Source organism: Anneissia japonica, unplaced genomic scaffold (assembly GCF_011630105.1).
Source record: "Anneissia japonica isolate Jap-2015-1 unplaced genomic scaffold, ASM1163010v1 scaffold288257_len99150_cov156, whole genome shotgun sequence".
Lineage (NCBI taxonomy): Eukaryota > Metazoa > Echinodermata > Crinoidea > Comatulida > Comatulidae > Anneissia > Anneissia japonica.
Genome location: NW_022700587.1, coordinates 28,804 through 46,303, shown reverse-complemented (window position 1 = coordinate 46,303; position 17,500 = coordinate 28,804). Strand labels below are relative to the sequence as shown.

Below are 17,500 nucleotides of genomic sequence, written 5' to 3'. Positions count from 1 at the left end.
GACACCTTTGATATCGTGTGGGTGCTAACAAGCTTGACAATTTGCGAGTTGGCTGTGTAACGTGAATCCACTTTTATTGCAGACAACTTGATGTTCTATTGAAAAGTGTGGAACAAAATGATCAGCAGTTAAATATATAATTCTCTAATCAATAAATAGATAAATCTTTTTTATTTTGATTGTATATATTTTAAATGATCTATTTCTGATTGTATTGAGGGCCTTTGTGGAAAGCAGGGCTTGTACTGGTTCAGAGCTCACCCTTGATAAAGACTTTAATTTAAAAAATCTATTTAGATCAATGTTAAGTTCCATTTAAATGAAATAAATAAGATCACATATATAACACAATTAAAAACATTAATATTCTTGTGAAATTTAGTTTTCCCTTTTGTTGTTGTTTCAATACCTTATCTTTACATTTAACTTGCATAAAGAGTTTAAAAATGATTTAAACTTACGCCAAATGGCACCTCTGGGTTGTTGCACACAAGGCAAGGGTCACTCTCTAAATAAAAACCATCAAATTCAACTAGACCAGCAAGGTTGCTGAAAACAAATTATACAATATTGAGAAAAATAAACCAATGGAGAAAAATTAATAAACAAAATATAAATTTAATTATTAATAAATATAACTTTATTCATTCTTTATTTTACCATAATTAAAAAAAAAAGCAAATTCACTCAAAGAATATGTATCTATAATAAACATACCTATAAATGTTCATACTGTCATATAATAATAACATATTTCAAAACTTGAACAGTACATTACTGGCGTTTGTGTGCAACTATACTAAGAGATTGTAAAGCTTACTTGTAGATGTTTGAGTTTGGATGATTTGCTAGGACCAGGTTTTGGGCCTTCAGGAGAGCTGTAGCTTTCTGCACATACTGCTTTGACTATGAAATATAAAGAATATTGCAAATGTGTAAGACACAACACAACGATTACTGCGTGCAAAAATGACCATGGTAACAACTAGGACGCTTCTCTCAAAAACAATTACTTTTTATGCTTCTTTTTAATGAACATCGATGCTTCTTTTTGTTATTATCTTGTTGTTATAAGAGCTTTGTAAAGTTTAAAATACACAGGTCAGTTACCTTGGCAGAGTTGTAGGGAACTTTAAGGGAAAAGTAACCAAGCAGGTCAACAAACTGAGCTGACTTGCGGCCATATGTTGACAGCTCAGGCCATAGATCCCACATCAGGGTCAGCAGATTCTCCTGCAGCTGGCCAGATGAGCTCCTGGTGAAATATAAAAAAGGAATTAGCATAATTCAAAATATCTTGAGACTACTTAACTCAATTTTTGAAGGGATGTTTACATAGGACTCTTATTATTAGGCCAAATAAAAAAAATTATTGTGTTGGCTACGCCCGACCGACCCAAATTTTACAAAATTCAGGGTTGGCATTTTAGCTTTTTTATTTTGACTACAAGGAACAATATTTTTTTTTTCATGAGCTTATAAGGCTGGAATGGCCTTGAACTAGGCTAAGGCGCCAAGTCCTAGCCTATTTTGGTGCATGGTATGCGATGCAAATCCGAAATTGTTGTATTATTTGTGTATTTTCTACTTTCTAAGTGTAAACACATTTCTGGTTGAAAAAGAAAAACAAAAAAGTTTTCCTACTGACCTACCCATTTTTTGGTTTTTCCCAAAAACGTGGCCAACACAAATTTTTTTTTTTTTGGCCTTACTGAGTAAACCATTTAAAAATTCATTCATATTATTAGCCTATTATAGACGAATATTATTGATTATAAAATTATAATAGCAAATAATATAATAATCATAAAGTTAGGCTTTTTTTCAACAGCCATAAAAGGATAAATATGGGATATACACATTGTAACAAGAACAGATGGAATAATAAATACCGTCTTACATTAATATAGCAAATTACCTCAAGATTAATTAATATATAATTTATTTCTTCACTTACTTGAATATATGGTGGACAAGCTTGTGTGCTTGCCAACGTACTGAGGTGTTGTTTGACTCAAGCAGGAAGAGCCGAATAAAGTGAGCCAGGGTTTGATTGTTGATTGACTTGTTGAATTGATTGATGAGTTTCTGGCACATGTTGTCATCATGTTTCAGCTGCTCGTCAGAAGAATCTAATATTAGGAAATGGGCATGTTATTGAAGTCCATTATTTTTTGTAAAATAGGTTGGTTCTTTGTTGTTTCTGCTCACGGAAAATCAGCTGTCTGTGAATTAATGGCTGCCAGCACACTCATTATTTTAAGGCAGCATGGGCACAATATAGATTTTGACTATATTTTTGAAAGCATTACTGAGGAAATGTATTATAATCCCTCAAACCCTATGGTTACCAATCAGTTTCTCTATTGATATAAACTTCAATAAAATGAATCACTTACCTTCAGCTTTTTCTTTTTCTTTTTCCTTCTCCTCTCTCTTCTCTTTCTTATGCTTGCTGGAACTTGAGCTTGATGAGGTGGACTTGGTGCCACAGAGGGCTGCTGTCAGTAGATGCAGGAGGGTGGGAGCAACGCCTTCATCCAGGTAGAAACTAGCATGTAGTAGACTGGACAGTACATCTGAAATTACCACACAAACAAGATTAAAGGTTATACATTTATACAGATACCAGTCTTTCAGAATGTGTATGTAAGTTACAATAAGTGAACATAATTATTATGGAGAAACGCAAGTTATTTTTACTACAAGGGACATGTGCAATAACATTAGATGATGATGACTCAATATTCATTAAAAATTATTAATTTTATGGTTAAGTGGTGAATGTCAAATTTTTTAAATTCAAAAATGTACAATTTAATTAATGAACAGTTTATAAACTAACAAATGTTCAAGCGCCTCGAGGTTGTGTCAACGTGAGGCGCTATATAAATCCAGAATTAATATTTATTATTAAATCATTATTTTGATTTATGTTATGTCGATAAGACATTAGATTAACAAGTAAACTTAAAATAATTTTTAAAAAATAGTATAAATGGTTTTTAAAAACCTATCTTATCCCATTTTCACATTCAGCAATAAACCATAAGAAGAATTATATTATCTTCTAGGTTTGGATAATATAGATGTTATGATGGTAATATCCATTTACTGAACCAGTCATCAAAAGTTGATATTGCTAACAACAGTTCTTCAGTAACAATTTAAATGTATGAATCTGGCAAAAATATACACCACTTACTGTCTTGGCGCAAACAGAACTTCTGCCAGTTGTGTGTACGAGTCGTTGCTACCTCCTGACATGCTTTCAAATGCTCAATCTGAAGAAAAAACAATCAAAATAATATTCAATTATAAACACCTGAATCTCTGTGTGCAGAACGATATGAAAACATACAGTTGTCTGATCAGATCATGTAGAGCAAACTACAATGACTTAAAAGAGAATTATCCGACGCTACGACCCCCGACAACAAACTTCCAGACTGAGTTACCCAATCAAGAGCCGCCGCAAACTTAGCAAAGGGTTCTCCGATTGTCTAAGAAGTTTGACACTCGGTTTGGAGGCCCCACACGCCGAGCACAACTGCTTGCGCGTGGACATAGCATAAGAACAGACTACAAATCAAGCTAATGTAAAGGATATGTCGTTCTCTCTAAAACTTCTTGAAAATAAGTCCAAAATCCAAGGGAAAAAAATAAAAAATAACGATCCAAGAATTCTCCTTGCAACAGAAACAAAGAAACACAATCTGAGACACATGGTCTTAGCTCCTTCAAGGAACAATGTCAAATGAGGAGAATTATTAGGGAGACAGTTCTATTTTTTTTTGGAGGGGTGTTTCATTTCGAAAACAATAGCAATTAGTCAGTTTATGCAGGTAAGTATTCACGGAACAGACATAAGTAACCCCTTACCCAGGAGTGGTTTCAGGCCTTGTTTGGGGTGATTTCAATTTAAAAATAAGGAATGCTTGCAAATCAACTTACCAATGAAATGAGTGTGTCATATGGAATAGAGGCTGGAACTGCCCCTGTTTTGGTCAAGTCGACTCCATGTTTAAAACAGATGTGCCTTTCCAAAAAAAAAAATTTTACACAGTAAGTGTAACAAAATATAATACATACTTGTTTCCATTCTATAATATATTATTTAATTATCATTTTAATGTTACAAATATATTGCCAATTTGCAACACATATTTATTTAGCTTTTGCTACAATTAAGGTAGGTGATTTCTCTGAACTTACTTGATGTCTTTCATATGAGACTCCAGTGAGTGAAGATCTCTTAGCTGCCGGTACAAATCTTTCTTTCCGCAGATGAACAACAAGAGTTTACGGACTTGGCGGCGGACAAACGGAGTCTGTTGTGTTATCATATACTATGCAAATAAAATAAGATACAAGATACAAGAAATTTTATTATTAATCGTATAAAAACATATAAAGAAATTTTGTTTATGGATTCAATAACACATGAATGCATAAAGTTGTATTTTTTAGTAATCACTAGTATAAAATTGAGATTAAGAAATTTATAAGATACTGAGTAAAAAAATGTCATCCTTAAAGTCAGGCTCCGGAGGAAAAAAATGTTTTGATATGTTGTAGAACTGATTTTTCTAAGATAGAAAAAAGTTGTTTGACGAAAAACTGGGGAACGGTGAATTTAAAAACTGGGGGAAAAAGGGGCGTAACTGCCCATTTTTACACCTTATTCCCCCAGTTTTTAAATATTAAAAAATCTGTATCTCATTCACCGTTCCCCAGTTTTCGCCAAACAACTTTTTTCTGTCTTAGTAAAATCAGTTCTACAACATACCAAAAAATTTTTTCCCTCCAGAGCCTAACTTTAAGCTTTCCACACTATCAAATTTAAGGGACAAATAAAGGTGAAATGCCCATATTTGGGTGTAATAGGACCTTATCATGTCCTGAACTGAACACATACCTCACAGAGATTGAATATCCAGGCTTGGTCAAAGACTGGATGACCAACAGATGGATTGGAATCACATATCTTCTTAATTTGGTATGGCAAACGGAGCACCATCTCGGTCAACAGCTGAGTGTAGGCCTCAAAAACATCTCCTGCATGACCCTGTACATATGGAAGAATCAGCAAAAGTCAGTTGAAACAAACCTGATCATGGTTATGCAGCTCTCTTAATATCTGTCTGTTAAGTTATACAGACAAAATATGGTGCATGCTCATTTTTAGTAGATTTAGTCTCTGACAGATTCAGATATAGTTTATTCTACATTTGTATTATCATTGTTTGTTACACTGGGTTTGAGCAATAAATAAACAAAACTGATATAAACAGTTACTTAACACAATACCCTAATCAACACAGTTCATAATTTATCTGGCAAACCTATCATTTGCAATACAATTGCATTATTTTAAAAATTAGTGCCTGTTTTTTTCAGTCTCAATTATCTGTTTTCCGATCTATGAATTCTACAGATTACAATCGCCAGTCGACACTTTCCAAATTTAGATGAAAATCCAATTTTCAGAGTTTAAAACTGTCCTGTTTTTGAGTGATTAATATATATTTTGTTATTTAATTAAAGCAACTTGAGATGATCTGTCTGGAGTAAAAGGGGCCATGAAAAAAGAACTACAATCCAGTACATAATCAGTACAATATACATAAAGAAGATTACAACTTGAGTTTGATTTGCCTATTCTGTAGGACTCTACTTACCTTGACATACTGTCTGAGAAAAAAGGGGGACATGTCTGCTGGAGGCAACACTGGATGAGGCTTTAGAAGATTTGATGCCACTGTACCCGACTCCTATGTGCAGAAGAAATAGCAAACATACTTTGATCAATAACTTTACTTAATAATAAAAATAATCAAGGTCCATGGTTATTTAATTCATTTCCCTGCCAAAGCCGACATTAAATGTAAAAATAACATTAAGAATCAAATTCTATAAAAAATGAACAAACCTATAGGATCACAGGCAAGTCTGAGATAAGAAAGTTTAATAACAAAATCATTAAACTTTTGTTACGCCATGTGTTGTAAAAATATGGTTTTTGAGGTAAAGTTAAATCCTGGCTGGTTGTCTCAAAATTTCGGTGTGATTGTGCCGTCTGTCTTCAGGAGAATGTAAATTTTAAAAACCAGAAAATGGAGATCCAATCCAATATTATGTTTAGCTTTAATTGCATTGTCCTCAGGAATTAATTAATAAGTCCCTATTTCCAAATAATTATACCAAAACAAAAATCAACCAATGAAAATGTTTGGACAATGGAGACATCAAAATTTGGAAAAGTGATGGTGTTTCTATAATTTTATTAAATTAACAACAGATAAATAGATGTGATGGTAAACAGATAAATAGGTGTCTCATTGATAGTGACTACTGATGGTAAGATAAACAGAGATTACAGAAAAGCTTAGAAAAAATTGCTGAAACAATAATGAAAGCATCTTTAAACAAATATATATGACCAGAAGAACTCTCATTACTACAAGTGACTATATTTAATTAATTAGGCCTACATGTCTTACAATCATAGGCTATATTAATATGATTTAAAAAAAAAGAAATAAACTAAACAATACGTCAAATAATATTGTATTGCTGCAAAATAAATGCAAACATGGCTAACCTCATCTGGAGATGCTTGCTTCCAATGCTCCAGGAGTGACTTGAGGATGTGTTGGCAGTACTCAATAGCACCGCTGCTCAGCATGGCGGTGGCAGTGGTGTGCGAGATCATTGCCGATGTCTGTAAGAATCATTATATTATTCCTAATTAACATGTTGTTGAAGGAATTTTGCAAAAGATTAGGCATGATAGCGACAGATGAAAGATGAAAGAAACAAAAGGGAATAACAAGGAGCAGAATGGAAAGAAACAGATGAAATGCAAGAGCAGTATTTAAAGACTAAATACAGCTTAGGAAGTCTGAACATATTATTTTTTAAAGAGGCCTTCTGTTGCTAATACGTAACCAAGATATTTTAATTACATGTTTATATAATATTTTAATATTTTGATCTTGGTTTGATTATATATTATTATACTGGTATGGGCATTTATAATATCGCCTCTTTGGGGTTATAAAGCGCAATTCGTTTCCCTGGTCATTGGGTCCACATGCTTAAGTGTTGTTGCTGGTAATCAGTGCAGGAGCAGGCAACCCCACCAGGTACCCATTTAAACGGTGGAGAGAAGAAATGCATATAAAGTGCCTTGCTCAAGGAAATAAGAGAGGGATTCAAACCCTGACCTAGATGTTATTATATTTTCATATAAAATATATGAGCCTCAAATTCTGTCACAACTTATGTGACAGAATTTTTAACTTTGTTTTTCGCTGCAATTCTTCTTTTTCAAATTTTATTGTATTTTGACCGATTTCACTGATGATTTTGTACATGTACATTTTTAAATTTAAATTTTATTGATTGGCCTATTTTACTTGAATATTTTATGCTACTTTAATTTATGTTCTCATTGGCATCGGAGAGCCACTAGACAGTGATTCAGTTCACTTTTTGACAATCCTGTCTGGTCAACTGAGTGTTACTTTTTGCTCTCTGTTATCTTGTGTTTGTCAATTTTAATGTTTTTTGGATGAAATAAAATGAAACAATCAACTGCACAAAAATAATGTCACACCTTCCTCAACTTATTTTCCTACTTGTCAAATCAATTTCTATTTATAATATACTTTGTTAAGCAAACCTCAGAAGATGTGGTCTTTGTCCCAGACTTGGACCGTGACATGAATACGCTTAGCAGACGCATTATGATCAGCTGCACCTCGTGATGTGGTGTTCTCTCTGCGATGTTTGTGAAGTCACGGCAACTCATGTTCAACTCGCCTAGCATGGCAACCAGGAGATTATCCATTGCTCCACAGTCTTTATCTTCCTCTAGATCCAAATCTGAACTCAGCATGAGTAAAACCTACAGTAGAGATATCGTTTGAAGTTTTAAAATTAATATAGGCATTATACAATCTCAAATAAATTACTCAAATCCCTTTTTGACATCAATAAAACTTCCTTGAGATCAAACATTAGTAAGATATATGTATTATTATATAATACATTTTAGATTTGCAAGTTATATTTTTTCAAAATGCAATTGCAAAAGTTCATAACCCCTACCTGCATAAATGGAATGGCCCGAACTCCACCAACATCTCTTAGTTCAGGGAGATACTGCAGGAACCTATCCAGTAGCATGATTCTGAGTAGATGCATTCTGTGTGTGGCATCTGCATCACTCTCCAGTAGGTCAGAGCTATCTGGTTGGTTGGAGTTTTGGCCTCCACCAACACTTGATATGCTCTCTGGCGGGTTGGAATTTCCCTCATGAATAGTGTCGCCAAAGGTGCTGCTACGTCCACTAACGGCTGAGTAAGATGAAACTGTAAAAAAAGTAGGAACGTTGATTTGAAGCTATTCCATTAACAAAAATGGATAATAATAACAACAAAAAAATTGTTATCTTACCACTGTGTTCTCCAGTAATAGAATCAGCTGCACTGCCACCGCTCTCTGATCCACCGCTGCCTGTCTGCTCAGCTGGTGAGGTCCTCAAGGTAGAGCCATCTGTGGCAGCTGTGCTGCCTTCATCATCACTTGCTGCAGCTGCAAGTGAGAGGAATAGCAGAGCATTATTATACAATAACAATAAATGCTTTCGGTACAAGATATGAACAGAAAATTCTATGTGGTGTACAGCAAGCATTTAATATATTAGATATATCTTTTTAGTGTTTACCTCCTCTTTCACACAAATAATAGAAAAGTAAAATGTTAGCAAATACACATGAAATGTTATCATTATTAATGATATACCTGAAGCTGTTGTGTCTGAGAGGGTTCCTGCCTCCAGTGAGGATGAACTCTGGCCTTGTCCTGATAGTGCCATACCCTGTAGGTTTAGCCTAGCTGCAGCTGAGCCACCTTGCTCTTGAAGGCTTAGGGCTATAGCCAGCTCCATCATGGCTTCATCATCTGCATCAGGTGGGAGGTCTAGCATAGGGGCTAGGCTACCACGTCCACCAAGCAGAGCCTCCAAGTTGAGGTGGTTGGCTCCAACTGCTCCAGGGATCTCACCAGGCTCTAGAACCATTGGTTCCTGGTCCTAACATAATAAAATAAACGATAATGGAAAAAAGATTACAATATTGTGAGTGGAGCTGTGTAGCTTGGTGGTTAAGGTGCTTGCCTTCAAAACCTTAAGGCTGGGTTCAAATCCTGTCAAGAGACAAGGATAATTTCTTCACAACCAATACAATTAAATTCCTATTAAGATTTAGTAAAGCATCTTGTTTGTTTGTGAAATGGATTGACCTGTGAGCAGGACAGTAGCATTCATAACACTGAATACCTATTGGCAATTATTTGGCCCATGTGCATTAAGCTTGGTTTCCATACAATCACTACATGCAAATCGAAGAAAGCTTTTGGTGACGCCAATTTTTTCTGTCAAATCAGGGAGCCATCAGAATTGCGTAGGAGACTGCTTTGCAGTACAACGATTGCACTTAAAACACTGTAGAGACACTGCAGTGACAATGTAGCAATTTCAAGGAAACCAGGCTTAAATAAACAAATAAAATGGAAATGAAATATTGTATACTTGCAAATCAATAATACTGACAAAGACTTTAAGATGTTTCTATTAGTCCAAAAGTTAGATAACTAATTGAAAATTGCATATATGATTATCATTTAATATTATGCTTCTAGTGTAAATTTGATTGAATAATTGATATGTCAATTAAGCCTACCACTATCTCAAATCCTGACTCTTCTGGTTCCTCTACTATTGCTTCAGGCTCTCCAAGAGCTTCTCCTCCTCCACCACCTGGCGGTCCCTTATCATCTCCATCATCGTCCTCCCCTCCGGTTCCACCAGCGTTTGGCGAGCTGCATCTAGGTGGCGATGGAATGATGACTCGACGTCTGCGATGTCGTGGTCGCATCACTTTTATCAAAGCCTGTTTACAAGCAAAGCTAACAGACTGGTCCTGAAAGATACAATAGTTGTATACACCATTTTTCAAGAACCTGGAAACTACCACTGGGGGACTACCAGAACCTAGCATTTCGCTCTATGTAGTTACCATCATGAAGTAATTAAACAATAAAACTAAATTACTAAAGAACAGAAATATTTTGGAGTGGAAAAAGAACAAAATGTTGACAATAGAAACCTAATTCTTTAAAAGCTATTTAAATGTTTACATACAGTAATTAGCAAAAGATTGTATGCTTCTGCTATTATGCTAGGACTAGCTTGAGCAGTGTTATATCAAAAAGTATTTTGTTTAGTATTCATAATTAAATAAGGAATTTATGAAAGAAGAGGTTTGAGGGCAGAACACCATATTCTGATGTATAATAAATCACTAAATAAAGTGTATAGCTTACCTCTGACATAAGCATTTTCATATATAGCTTGGTTGCTAGGTTGATGTTATTAACATCATTGGCAGCAAAGGCATGTATGATCTCAACTAGTGCACCGACAGTCACTTCAATATTTGTCAGACCTGAAAGAAGGTTTAAAATCAAGTAATGCCCAACAGTGTAAATATATAATGCTGGTCACATACCGGAAACTAGTGATCAGGAGGGGAGAGATAGGACAAATAAAAACACAACAGTTTTTCTTATTTATGGAATAATTATTTGTAGTGGAGATGTAGCTTGGTGTTAGAGAAACATGGCTTTCAATATATGGTCCTGGGCTCAAGCTCTGGGACAGCACTGTGTATTTTGCTCATGACTCCCCAAGCCTTGTAATGAGGCTAAGCAATACATTATTTGCCTCTGTAGTAGCATTTTTTTAGAATTCATCACCCACCTTCAGGAAAGGTGGGTGCTGAATGAAAATATTACATTTAACGCAAGGTGCAAAACTAAGGATGGAGCATATTGATGGCAATAACTACACCATAAATTGGTTGACATCTCTTTCAAAACTCTGCGACAAATTCTTGTGGCAAGACCACACATATTCTGTTTAACAGGAAGTTGAGTAAATTATTGGAAATTTAATAAGCAAACTAAAACCTACCTGGGAGACAGGCTGGGGCCAGGATACTTAAAGATGGTTTACTGTCATGCAAACGCCAGAATGCATCAACCATCTTGACTAGGAAGTGCTGGTTCTCCTCTTCATTCAGGTCTGACAGCTTCAGCGGCTCCATTGGTGAGGTCATCATTTTCTTGGAGCTTCCTGGTGTTCTTTTGGGAGATTCTGCTGAGCAAAAATAAATTTTATTTAGGGACAGTTCAGAATTGGTAATTATTGTTTTATGTAAATGATATTACAAGTGTAGTACTGTAATAATACTGAATAAATATGTAATGAAATAAGCAAGAGCTGGACGGAGCCTAGTAATGAAAATGACAAACATAAATTTGTCCTGGGTCCCAAAAAGAAAAAGTAAGTAGAGACATCTAAAAAAAGGCAATGAATGGATGAGAAAGAGGGAACCAAAGGTTTGACATCATGCAGAACAGCTAATAAAGATCATAAAAACTATAATTTATTAAAATGATTTATTACGAACCATCTTCTACCCATGATGATGTATGGTGACGGTTAGCAAACTGCACAAGGTTAACAGGCCTAGCTGCAGCCACTGTACGTGCAGTAACGACAAGGCTCTGATAGCCCTCAGGGTCAAGTTCTGGTGTTTCATGACTCGTGCCTAAGCATTTTATCACATGGTTCAGTTGGGCTTCATCCTGGAATAAAGAAGTTAATGACAAATTGATTCATATATATTTAAACAACACTGCATTTACACAGCAAATATTGTATATACACTGTTCATTATCATTAATTATATGATTGATTGGTTGATTGATTGATTGATTGACTGACCTTGTGGCTGTGGTAGGTTGCAGTGTTAGGCTGAAGCAAGGCAGCTAGCAGCATCTTGGTCTGCTGCTGGACACAATTAGGTGTTGGCATTATCAGTAACTCTGTTGCTAGGTCTAACATCGTCTGCTTAATAGACTCCTTTAAATAAACACAAATACCCTTAATATTAACATAAATTTATAACCTCCTGGACAAATGAGATAAATTATTATATATAATACACTTTATTTTCTATTATGTTAATTTTAAATACAGACATATCATAAGAGCAAAAAAAAGATTATAACATAACAAGATATGTTATTGGGTCTGCAGGCTTAATGTGCTGAAATTAGCACAGGAGCATGCACGCTTAAGTGCCTTGCTAAAGGAAACAAGCAAAATGCACAGTGAGAGACTGAACATGACCTCGAGGTTGAAGAACCTAGCCATTCTCACTTCAATTCTTTGAGTGTCCAAACAGAAAAATCCATTTAAGTAAACCAGCTTGGACTTCAACACAACAACCTCAGTTGAAAGGTCTTGGGAATAATGAAGTAAAATCAATTTAACACATTGATAAGAAAATTCATTCAGCAATTTAATAATGTATTAAAAAAATATTATTTGTATTTTCTTAATGATGTTTAAACATTACCTTTGCTACCATGGGAACCAACGATACATATCCATCGAGCACTTCGACTGAAGATGCTACAAGCTTATCCAGAGGGGTCAAAGGTAATGGTGGCGATGCTAGCACCTCATTGTCATTTGTCGGTGTGGCTGCAGCAGATGCTGGTGGAGGTTGTCCTGTGGTTGCTGGGAAATCTTCTGGCGGATCATCTGGCCATCCAAATGACTCTTTAGTTTTGCCATACACTTTAATGGAATCCACCATTGTGACATTGTTTGGGTCCTGTGAGGCACCAACTACAAAAAAGAAAATTTATAAAAATAATATTACCGAACTAATATTGCTCAAAATGTTATCATATTTATTATTACTTATCAGTTATTTGGTTCTCATGCCATGTATCGTACCTTTGTAATCATTAATAGTTGAGAATTTATATAAAAATGAATTATTAATTATTGTTAATGATTGGTGATTTGCAGAACACACAGTACAAACTGTCTTTTCTGCTATTATTATTAATTTAAATGCATACAACCAACAAAATATTATTCCTAATTAAGATAGGCATAATGAAAAATTTAATCAATGTATTAAATTTAATTTACTATCAAATATTATTAAATGTTGTTAAATTTTATTGATACAATAAAAAGCTTGCCATCCCCAAACCAGAGTACTGTCGCTAATGTTAAACTGATTAATTAGCATATAAATGTGGTAGTATTGTATACTTTAGTACAGAGAAGCTGTAATACTTTTACTTATAATTTTGGCAAAATTAAGTCGATTCCAGTAAATGACCTATGATTTTAAAAGTTATAATGTGGGGAATATGTACATTATAAAGTATATTTTCTTGTTTTGATCACAGATGCCAGTTTTAGCATGACAAGCCCCATATAGGAAAATCAACAATAACAGTAACACAAAATTAAGATTTAAAATACAAGTTAACAATTACTTACCAAATAATGTGAATTTCTTGTCGGCAGTGAGAGACTCATCTCGTGTAAACGGCATATCGTACCAACGATTACGGAGCAATGACGCCTGTAAAATAAGTTTAATTTATTATTTGACTGGTTTTTTTCTTTGCTACAAATAAATAATACAGAATAATTATAGTTGAGATCAGTATTGTTACAATAATACAATAATAATAATAATACAATAATTATTGTTACAATAATATGTTTAAAACATGTTGACAACTTCAAGCAAGACAGTAAATTTACCTGTGTGGAACGGCCAAAAACCTCCAGGTAGGATGGTGCCTTCTCGATGAACTGGGTACCAACATGAACTCTGACCCCTACCATTACCATGGAGCTGTTGTTGTTTGTGATTTGAATGGAAAATCCATTAGGCTGAATAAAAAGAAAATAAATGTTGTTAGGTAAAATGGAAACTATAATGAAGAAACAAATTATTGATGTTGTGTTGGTAGTGGTTTGGTTGCATAGCACTCAACTATTTTCAAGATTAACCACAGCTATATACAAGCACCATTTTTCATAGTGATGTCTATGCTGATCGTTAGTATCACACATTTAACATTTTCATTGTTGCTTATTTATTCTAACTTTCGAAAGTATTCTAAGTTTTGAAGTCCAATAATTTCATGTTCATAATAAATTTTATCTTATCATTTGAACTAAACTACAGTATGAGACACATATTTCTTTTAGTCAAAAAACCAGCTTCTTCTGTTTACCTTTGTACTGGCAACATATGTGCCTGTTGTATTCAGTCTGTGTTTTACTTGTTGTACATTGTAAACCTGGAGCAGGTCATTTCCCCCAAATTCAACATCATTCATCGCTTGACAATTCTCAAAGAAATCTACAGGAAATGAGACCTGACCTGTAGGTCGACCTGTTGTAGACATATTTAAAAAAAAAATCACATGGTGATTATGTACATAATAACAAAATGTGACAATAAAACACTAGAATGATATTAACTACAAGCAAAGTTAATACTTGTCACTTGGCCCAGACACAAGTCAAACAGCATACACATTTTTTTGAAAAAGCAAGCCGACTACCTACGTTTGAGTCACTTAATATGACCCTTTCATCCATGACATACTTGTAAAAATTAGGACCAATCCATATTCAACAAATTGCTTATTTTGTGCACTTTTTCCTCAACAATTGTTTGCAAATTGATAATGCAACTAACCAGATTTGGTAGTCTTCTTCTTCCTGTAAGGCTTCAGCGTATTTATAGCACTAGGTGTCTGGAACTTGGAGGATAACCAATAGCTGGTGTTATCGATGTTTGCCATGTAGATGCGCAAGCTGCCATCCTCACACAAGAGGATCAGGGTTGTCCGCTGCTGGTCTGATGATGAGGTGTGTCTGATAGCAACCATGTCTTGCACCTACATATGATAACCATAGGAACATGAAATTTAATGCATTTGATCTCCTGAAACTGTTGGCAATCCAAATGTACCTCATATGTGATGTGTTCCCAGTTACATAATTTTTATTTTTATAATGCATTTTTAATTAATAATTAAATTTAGAATGGTAAATAGCATATTGGAATGGTTGGCTTTCAATCCCAATTAAGCTACTGAACTTTATCAGTGTTAGCACAACTGAAAAAAAAAACACCTTCAAACCTCAATATGCATGCACAGTTTACGCATGAATGCACATACATTGAATAGTTAAAAAACATGCTTATCAACCTAAACATAATAAATATCTAAATATGTTGTACAGGCAAGAAAGAAAGCTTATACTAATCACATGATTATCACTATATGAGAAAACATACCTTTGCTTTTGCTGGAAGTGCCTTGACCTCTTGGACCATGACACGTTCTGGTTCGACCATCAGGATGACTGGGATGCTAGAGGTCTGCGTAAGAGCACATACGAGACCAGGATGGTTGACCACCTCACTCCACTGACACAAGGCTGGAGGGTTGGACTTATTACCACCATTACTGTGAAAAAGAAGAAAACAATTCATAAACCATGAAAGAAAAAAATAATATAATAGACTTAAGAATTTGATTATACTTCACTATAAATTAAATATTGGCCTACAAAATAAAAATAAATATATACAATATTCATAAAGAACAAAAACAGGTAATAATTGCAATGTTATAATAATAAGACCACATAAAATATAACTTTGATAGTAGGGCTCTTATACAGTTATGACTTCACAGTACCAAGCACAATCTTGAATATAAGCTTACCTTTTCAACGTGACTGCAAATGGAGTTGTAATCTGGCTGAAATCCTTGCTGATGGCTGCGATAAAGTTCTTGCCTTGCGAGTAGCTAAAGAATAAGAGCTGCAGGGTATGCGAATAATAGCAGGACACACCACCACCAAATGTATTCCCATTAGTTTCCTAGAAAAAGTAGAGAAAAATTATAACACAATGGCTGTATTCGACTGGTTGTTCTTCGTTAAACCATGCCTACCTGCGCAGTGGTAAAATCCTTAAATTTCATTGTTAACAAAGTCTATTTTACAAACCACTTGAAGGAAAATAATATTCCACAAAAAATCATAGTCAACGAAATTATCATTTGGCAGGGCCGGCGGAACGTTTTTCAAAGTGGGGGGGCCCCCACTTATAAGCAGGTGCGTAACAGGGGTCTTGCGTCGGGGGGTGGGGGGCAAAGGTAATACTTTTCCCGGTTAGTAATTTATGACTTGGTGTGATAACTCCCAACCCCCATATAGAAAACAATACGGCACAGGGCTTATTTTATTATTAATATAGGCCACACACGTGTGTTTGAAACTAAATATAAGCATTTTCATCGTGGTTTTATATATTACAATCATAGGCCTATTCTTTCACCATCATTACACATTGAGGCCCTTCTTTTAGGTAAAACGATCTATCTTAAATTTCTTTCTTGAGTTTGGGACTATGTGTTATAACTTCGAAAGTAAAGGAGAGCAAGCACAAGCTTCAACATTAAAAAATGCGCGCGAAGCGCGCGAAAATTTTTTTTTTTTTAATTCTAATTTCGTCGCAATTAATCAAAACTCCCTAGAATGTGCTATTTTTAGAGGAAATTGGCCTACCTCAACAAGAAATGCTCTTATGTTATATATGGCCACACTCGTTTTTTAAAACTGAATATAAGCATTTTCCTTATGGCTTTATTTATTACAAACATATTCTTTCAACATCATTACACATTAAGGCCCCTCTTTTAGGTAAAACGATCTATCTTAAATTTTCTTTCTCGAGTTTGGGACTATGTGTTATAACTTAAGGCAAAGGAGAGCAAGCACAAGCTGTAACATTAAAAAATGCGTGGGAAGCGCGCGAAAAATCTTTGTTTTTTAAATTCTAATTTCGTCGGAATTGATCAAAACTCCTTAAAATGGGCAATTTTTAGAGGAAATTGGCCTACCTCAACAAAATATGCGATTTAAAATTTGAGGTTTTCAGGCACTTTTCCGGGTGAAAAAGGCATTCAATGAGGAAAGATTTTTTTTCCACAGATGGATATTTTCCCCTTGTCCCCCGGTGGTTACGCCACTGCGGAGAATATCTGGTGGCTTAGATCAAATGCGCTATGGACACTTTTTGAAGTGGAGAAGGGGTTGCAGGCCGGGGTATTGTGATATCTGTTCATTATAACTTCCTTTTTATTCTTGTCTTTATTTTTCTATTCTCTTTTTCTTTTCTTTTTTCCTTTTCTTTTCTTTCCCCTTCTTTCTCTTTCCCTCCCTCTCCCCGCTTTCTTTTCTCTTCTTACAGCCCGGTACGACGGCTTGGTCAGCCCGGTAAAAACCGGGGACAGTCTACCCACCTGCCCCCGCCTGTTACGCCACTGCTTATAAGATGAATGTGAATATGAATCATGCAGATCTGTAATCAAATCTAGGTGGTGGGGTCAACATTCCTCCCCCGGGAAAATTTCTAGATGGCGGGAAATGAGCTTTCCCGACTTCTGACGTGTCTTTAATTACTTTTAAGTTCTTCAAAATTCAAGGTCTTCCCATCTTGAAAACGGTCAGGTAATTTTT

General features: G+C 35.0%; 1 protein-coding gene across 1 annotated transcript in view; it reads right to left on the bottom strand.

Moving 5' to 3' along the window:
• LOC117103383 (E3 ubiquitin-protein ligase UBR4-like) overlaps positions 1–17,500 on the bottom strand; it is a 57,204-nt gene that overhangs the window by 20,331 nt on the left and 19,373 nt on the right. The window contains exons 32-57 of the mRNA XM_033243925.1: positions 14,661–14,862; positions 14,191–14,351; positions 13,712–13,843; positions 13,442–13,526; positions 12,495–12,769; positions 11,858–11,995; positions 11,541–11,718; positions 11,042–11,224; positions 10,393–10,514; positions 9,750–9,989; positions 8,812–9,100; positions 8,464–8,601; positions 8,116–8,378; positions 7,688–7,912; positions 6,605–6,724; positions 5,682–5,774; positions 4,919–5,068; positions 4,216–4,349; positions 3,955–4,039; positions 3,206–3,284; positions 2,400–2,579; positions 1,958–2,132; positions 1,111–1,255; positions 821–906; positions 462–549; positions 1–95 (exon numbers count right to left, since the gene is read on the bottom strand). The exon at positions 1–95 is cut by the window's left edge and continues 99 nt beyond it. Coding sequence (XP_033099816.1) covers positions 1–95; positions 462–549; positions 821–906; positions 1,111–1,255; positions 1,958–2,132; positions 2,400–2,579; positions 3,206–3,284; positions 3,955–4,039; positions 4,216–4,349; positions 4,919–5,068; positions 5,682–5,774; positions 6,605–6,724; positions 7,688–7,912; positions 8,116–8,378; positions 8,464–8,601; positions 8,812–9,100; positions 9,750–9,989; positions 10,393–10,514; positions 11,042–11,224; positions 11,541–11,718; positions 11,858–11,995; positions 12,495–12,769; positions 13,442–13,526; positions 13,712–13,843; positions 14,191–14,351; positions 14,661–14,862 — 4,061 coding nt within the window. The remainder of the gene's footprint in view (positions 96–461; positions 550–820; positions 907–1,110; positions 1,256–1,957; positions 2,133–2,399; positions 2,580–3,205; positions 3,285–3,954; positions 4,040–4,215; positions 4,350–4,918; positions 5,069–5,681; positions 5,775–6,604; positions 6,725–7,687; positions 7,913–8,115; positions 8,379–8,463; positions 8,602–8,811; positions 9,101–9,749; positions 9,990–10,392; positions 10,515–11,041; positions 11,225–11,540; positions 11,719–11,857; positions 11,996–12,494; positions 12,770–13,441; positions 13,527–13,711; positions 13,844–14,190; positions 14,352–14,660; positions 14,863–17,500) is intronic.